The following is a 7383-nucleotide window of genomic DNA, read 5'->3' on the forward strand; positions in this document are numbered from 1 at the left end:
AGGCATGCAAGAAATTCAAGCTCCAACAACATATAAGCTCTTCTATTTTTTTTTTTTTAATTGTATAAGCTCTTCTATTTGTCTAGGAAATTACTACTAATTGCTTGCAATGGCTCTAAATAATTTCCTACTTGTGTCAGCATTGTTACTTGTAGTGCTATCATGCTCACACACATTTCAATCAAAACCAACCGGGTGTGGCAAGTTGTTCTACTTCATCCAAGAAGGATCCTTTCTGATCTCAAAAAGTCTAAAGACATAACACCATTATTAATAAACTACCTCATAATATTGTGTCTCAATCGGATATGTTGACTTTTTTCATTATACATTTTGCTCTTAGGCTCTTAGCATATGCTACGGCAACCTGACAATTACAATGAATGCTAAGATCATAAATAGTTGTTTAAATAATAATAAAAAACCATAAAAATTTTCCCATAATAAAGTGGCTCTATAAACATCACAACACATGAAAGAGTAGTATTCCTAGTTTGAGATGTCTAAGACTTGTGTCTGGGTCCAGATTAATCAAATCATCCTAAACAAATTGCGAGCAAGTATAGTCGATCAGATTAAGAGTCAGTTAATAGGTTACGTGGTGCCCATACTTTTCACATGCAAGAATAATAATAATAATAATAATAATAACAATAGTAATAGTAATAATAGTAATATAAGCACATTTTCTTTATCTTCTTTTCAATACAAAATTACAAATGCGAGAACAAATAACAAAATACTAAAAAAAAATTATATAATAAATATATATATATATTTTTATTTACACAATGGATATCGAAATTAAAATTTATATAATATATAGGTTATTAAGTTTACACAAAGCATATTTCACAAATGATATCATCATCATAAATGAAAGAAGAAAAAAAAAAAAAAAAAACTCTTATGTAATACTTGTATTTGGGCAAAAAAAATTTATTCTAGACTTTTATACAATTTAGTTTGCGAGTAATTTCTTACAATTTTAAGAGGACATTTAATTCACCGTAATGTTACATTACACCGTAATATAACATTATTGTAATTTTACATTAATATAATCATAATATAAGAATACCACATTACATTGTTTAGAAATATGATGAAATTAAGATGACGTTATATATTTTGTAATTTTAGATTATAAAAATATTAGAAAAAATAAAATAAACTAAAATTTTTAATGTCACATAATCGTAATGTGCATCATATCAAAACGAGCTGTAATGTGCATCATATCAAAACGAGCTAAACGTGCTCCGCCTTTTTTAAATCCACCCATAATGTACTTAGTTTTTTACTTTTTTTTAAAATTAATCTAGATTTTGAAAATCTTTACTATTTATCTAGATTTTGCACATGCTTATTACGTTTGTTTAGTCAGATGTTATGGACCAATTTCTTTTATGTATTCGTTAGTTTAAAACCACAAAAAATAATAATAATAATAATAATAAATAAAACTTTATCATGCTCACTCGTTGTCCTCTAGTGAATAAAATTAAGCATATAATCGGGGACGTAAGTTTTGATTGTTCAAAATGATTGACAGTCCTACAATCCTATTTATAGATCACTGGAGCGAGCCACATCCAATTCATTCAACGATGCCCCCTATACAATCTATGAAATCCCCTAAAAAAGACTGATTGCAATCTATAGTTTAGTTCATGGAGTTTTCAAAACGATCCAAGATTTCGTATCCATATAAATTACCAGGAATTCAAAACAAAGCAATATAAAAAGGTCCTGACCAAAGCTTAAAACCTTGATACAAAGTATATCTGCTCGAGTTCAATTTTAATAAAGCCACAAAGAAAACAAAACTGAAGGAAAAGAAAGTACTACAAAATCTTCCTCAACGGTACAACCAGCCCAATAGCTCCCTCTGACTAGTCTAAGTTGTTGGCTCAGCGCTTTCCACCACCACCTCCCATTTTGGCCTTTGGTGCAGCACCCTTGAGCACATTTCCCTTGCTCTGACTCTTCTGAGATTTGGCCGTCACTTCTGCTTTCTTTGCCTTCTTCTCATCCTTGGTTTTCTTGATTCTTTCCTTAATTTCGCTGCACAATCATATTAAGGAAGCAATTTAATCACAGACATGGGATAAACAACTTGGGTGCACTTCAGTATCCAAATATCTAAACCGAAACCCTCCAATCTAGTATTGGGTTGAAAAATGGGTGGAAGAATGCATACCGGAGAGCAGCTTCACGCGCTGCATCTCGTACTTCTGGTTTTTCAGTTCTCCTTTTCTGGATAACTTCCAAGGTAGCTCCAACAATGGACCTAGAGTATGGCTTCTTGGTGGCCCGACGCCTCTTTTTCACAGACTCAGCAGCTATGTCCTGTGAGTCATGTAAAAGAGTAAAAATATAAGTCATACCAGTTACTGTAGCATCAAAACTAGATAATGGAAGGATATTCCACCTTTTTATGTTGCTTTCTATACATTGCTGTCCAAGTGAGCTTGGAGGGCTTCAATTTGTTGTGGAAGTACCTCTTGCATTTTGAGTTGACAAACAGGAAAACCTGAATTGACCAATCAAGAAGACAAACATCAATCTCAGTGCAAAAACAGGAAAACCAACACATTCTTCTCAACCAAACCAAACCAAACCAAATATAAATAAATTATAGAAAAGGATATAAAATGCAAAAACCCAAAGCTTTGCCATGGCTGTTTAAATAAAAACTAACCTGAGAATCTGATCTGATAAATCTGATACCCCTACCCGGGTATATCTTCGACCCGCTGAAGCGGCAGAGTTCAGTCCTGAAACATCAGACAGTACTGAGCATTTACATTGAAATAATAATGATTGAAAACCCCGATTCCTCATCAGTTTGTGAACGTTTTAGTTAAGTAGAACATTTTTATGTTATTCTTTTTTAGAATTTGACATAAATATTCTTCCTGCAAAGAATTATTGCATACTAAGAAAAGGAAGGTGAGACTCAGTCAGAAATGAATAGTCATTCTAGACTTATTTGGTATTCTTTGAAGAAAATACAATACCTAATTGTAGTAGTGCAAATAGAAAAATGCAATACATGCAAAGAATCGATATGGTTGGAAAGCACACCAATGAAACAAAAGAAACAAAATGACAAGTTTTATGCTATTTTATTTCATCTGAAAAGTAGCAAAATTTGGTAGGCTTAAACACAAAATCATTTAAGGCTTGCTTGACTAGTGTTGGTAAAAGCGAGGGGCACACTTAAGCGCAAAAGCCTCTTGGAGCCTAGGTGCAAAGTGCAAGCGCGCTACTGATTGAAGTGAAGCGCACATTTTTAAAAAATAATTATTAATGAGAAATGCAACAATCAAATTATCAAATTATCATATAAATTGAAATAAAAAATTTATATAATTCATATAACATTTAGATAAGCCATACTTTTGCAATTTTGATGCAAAAATTGCGAGTCAAGTCATTTTATTTTTTTGGATGAGCTAGATATGATTACTTCCATGTAATGTCCTTTCTTAAATCTCTAATATCCATAATGCCCTGTGATTAATTAGTAATATTAGTTAATAATTTAGGGCCTGTTTGGTCACTCAACTCAAACTCACATTTTTACATTTTAAACAACATTACACACATTTCCACACACTTTTTCACCCATACGTATTTCAAAAAACTAGAAAAATCTCATCTCAAACTACTCTACCAAACACCCCCTTAATCACTTAGTGACGATAACTCTATAAGAATTAGTGATTAGTCTACTATCTTCAACATCTATCACTAAAGAAACCAAAAAACTACTACAAATATATTATATCATACCTTTTTTTTCATGAATGAGCTAAGAATATGAAGAAATAGCAACATGTTAATTGGTGCCAAGCAAATATCCAAAAGGGATAAAATAGAATAAGAAGAAGAAACTGGGTAATTACTGTTTCAAGGAGAAAAAAATCAAGAAAATATAAAAATAAAAATAGAGAACTGGGAGGTTGTGGGTTGTAGGACAAGTTACAATCAAAATATATATTTTTTGATAAGTTACACTAAAAATATGTCAAATCAATGGTTTATATCAATAATGTCAAGATCCTAAGTTTTAATTCAGTTTTGGTTTTTTTTTTTTTTTTTGAAAAATATAAAAAAGCTCCAAAAAGCATGCTTCTTTGAATGAGCCTAGTTTTTGAGGCAAAAAGCACTAGAGCCTTAGGGCTTCAAGCTTTGAGCTTAGGCATGCTTTTTCCAACACTGTGCTTGACTGAAGCATCTTGTTTACTTATAATACAAATAGTGTAAAATAAAACTAAATTTTTTCTCAGCAACCAAAAAAACCATCAAGGAAAAAATTCAATATAGTATGAAGACTGAAGCATGATTTTCAAGTTATCTGTATAACCTGTAACAGTATGCAATAAAAAAAAAATCCTGTAGCCAAGTCCAATTCCTTAGTTGAATCATTTGTTAAGTTGGGTTAACTTACCAATTTCTGTCAGACTTTGAAACTTAAAGTGAAAGGAATCATCTTGCTACAGATAGTCATGTACATGTTTAGACAATACAGATTAAGCTCTGACAAGTCCTACCAGATGAACATAACTTAATACCCATGTAACTTTTTCTATCTGTGCTTCATTTATTTTCATTAATTTCCACTCCATCTATTCCCAACCTACAAAATCACACCAGTCTTCTCTTTATCTTCTTCCACAGAAGAACCAGGCTCATTCCCAAGGAATTTTCAAGTTGTTTTGATACATTGATAGCTGGGGGTGGTAGTATTTTTGAACCTTGGATGTCTCTGTTGGAAACTCCAGGGGGTGACAACCGGTTGAGCTACAAGACTCTTGGCGGAATTTTCAACTTAGCATATAAACCAAATGAAGTTACACGTGCATCCAGCAGGTCCTGAACCCACAACCTTACCCTCCATCCATATTATCAGAGGAGGTATGCCATTTGGGCTAAAGCTCATCGGCATGAGTACTTAAAATATATCCCATATTCCACAAATGCAATCTATAACAAATCTCTAGACCTTCATTAAAAAACCAACTCCCACAGCTTAACCCGAGACCTCAAGTCAGCCTCAACCCATTTCTGGATTTGAAACACAAGCTCAACCAACCTAGTACCCAGATTAGCTTACTCACAATACATTCAGCTCAAAGCTACAAAGCTAACTAAACATAAAATCAATTTATAAATAAAATATTTTTAAAAAAAAAACATTTTGAGCAAAACCCATCTTAAGAACAGATCCATAAAGTCATAAAAATAAAAATAAATACAAAAAATTGCATAAATCACAAGAATGCTGTTTGGATAAAGGCAAATTTTTTTTTTAAATAACCCATCAAAATCTAGAGCTGATCAATACAAAGTCCAATCCAATATTATCATAATCTAATCCATCGTATCACAATCTAAAACCGTCACAAACAAAATAAATATTATTCAATAAATTAACTGGAAATTACACATCCAAAGAAGAAATGAAACCCTTGGAAAAAAAAATCCCAACATTTTCTCGGGAACCAAACAGAGTTTGATGAGAAAATTGAAAGGAAAAGAAGGAACATACTTGAGAACCATTGGGTGTTGCTGCTGTTGTTGTCGCTGCTCTACGGCTTTTTTTCACTTCGCAGAAAACCCTAATATGAAAAATGAAACCCTAAATAGGTTAAAGGCGTTGATAGAAATCGCAACTGAATAGCCCTTGGATTTTGTTCAAATTACGAGGAGGGCACTGTGTAATTTTAGTCGAGGCTGGGTCCAGGATCTGGACTGGCTCTGAGTGCCGAACAAAGGGGTGGGCTAGGCCCAACTGAGCGCTAGCGGTAGAGTGGTCCATTAGGCTCAACTAATGGCAGCCCTTTTTAAAATTCGGATGACAAAAATGACTCGCTTTGAATATTTTCGTACGGATTTTTTTCCGTCTCGGAAGGGTGACGAGCGGAAATAGGTTTTGCTTATTCTGCCCCACCTCAAAAACACTTATCCCTCCTTTCTTCCCTATATCTCATTAATGTCAATTCATTTTATTATGATTAGTAAAATATCTTTAACTTGTCTTGACTTACTTCGGTCTCATCTTACTTGAATTTTCTCCTATCTTAAATAGGAGACAGGTCGAAGATGAGACCACCTATGATTTGATTTCATCCTAACCTGTTGTCATCCCTACTTTAAACCCTTACTCTTGCCGTTCTATGGGCAAAATTTGATCACACAAATTTCTTGTTCAACTAGAGGAAACTATATAGGTTAAGCCATTATCACTCAAAAAAGAAGACTATCATTTTTTTAATGGGCTATCATAATAAGTTAAGTAGTCAACTAAACTGCATAGATGATTGAAAATTAAAAGGATATGTAAAAAAGATAGTTTATTTGTGAAGTGTGAATGTAATACAAAGTCATTTTTTTTTGTCATAAAAAAAAAAAAAAACTTTATGATGAAATTGACTTAAAATATAATATTTTAAATAACTAAGTTGGCTATATTTTTTATAAAATGAAAATAAAAATTATGGGTTACTCAAGTAAAATGGTCAGATTGGAATGAAGAAAATAAAACTAATTAGAAATAGGTCGAACCAAACCAAAGTTAACCCTCAAGATGTTCCAACTCAACTCATTACGAAGTAAAAATGTCTGATTGGGAAAGAAAATAAAACTAATTAGAAATAGGTCATTTTGAGCCAAACCTAAGTTTGAGTCAAGATGTTCCAACCCAACCCATTACGAAGTAAAAAAATATTGATTTTTATTTTTAATGCATTTTACTATCCAATATATGTCTTTTACCTGCTTAAATGGATGAAATAGGCCTTTCTTAATGAGTAATCTCTTTTACTATCCAATAAGTTTGTCCTTTGCTACTCCTTTTCAAAAAAAAAAAAAGTTTGTCCTTTGCTACTGTTAGGGTGCAAACATGAGTCTTTCGCTTGCTTTCCTCATGTTAACGACCCAACGGTGCCTATTGAGTGTAGATAATGGCATTTAAAAATCCTTAGATGGCAATTTTATTCATTTAATGGTAGCTGTTTGTTTCTATATCACTTGCAATGTCTTCGCTTAAGAATGTTTATCTTTTCTAATCACTATTTGAATGCTCGTGCGTTGCACAGTTTTGGTCAATAACTTATTAAATACAATATGTAATAATGCATTTGACAAATAATAAATTAATGAAATATTTTTATTCAGAAATCTCTTCAACCGTACCAATTGTCTAAGAAAACTAAACAATAAAAATTAATATCAACATTTAACAAAATAATATGTCCATGTAAATTAATATCTAAGCATTAAATAAGTATCAACGTAAAATTCACAAATTATAAGCTATCCAAATGTATAAGCATTAAAAAAATGAAAAAATTTCAGTTTTCTATATATATA

General features: G+C 32.0%; 1 protein-coding gene across 1 annotated transcript; it reads right to left on the bottom strand.

The window, feature by feature from the left end:
• Positions 1-1679: 1679 nt before the first annotated feature.
• On the bottom strand, positions 1680-5695 carry LOC142614485 (large ribosomal subunit protein eL24-like). Its single transcript, XM_075787001.1, has 5 exons — positions 5561-5695; positions 2705-2780; positions 2435-2536; positions 2204-2352; positions 1680-2067 (listed from the first exon to the last, which is right to left on the bottom strand). The coding sequence occupies exons 1-5, from the start codon at positions 5569-5571 to the stop codon at positions 1914-1916; spliced, it is 492 nt and encodes a 163-aa protein (XP_075643116.1). The 5' UTR covers positions 5572-5695; the 3' UTR covers positions 1680-1913.
• Positions 5696-7383: the final 1688 nt, after the last annotated feature.

This window comes from Castanea sativa, chromosome 11, assembly GCF_040712315.1.
Source record: "Castanea sativa cultivar Marrone di Chiusa Pesio chromosome 11, ASM4071231v1".
In the NCBI taxonomy this organism is placed as follows: domain Eukaryota; kingdom Viridiplantae; phylum Streptophyta; class Magnoliopsida; order Fagales; family Fagaceae; genus Castanea; species Castanea sativa.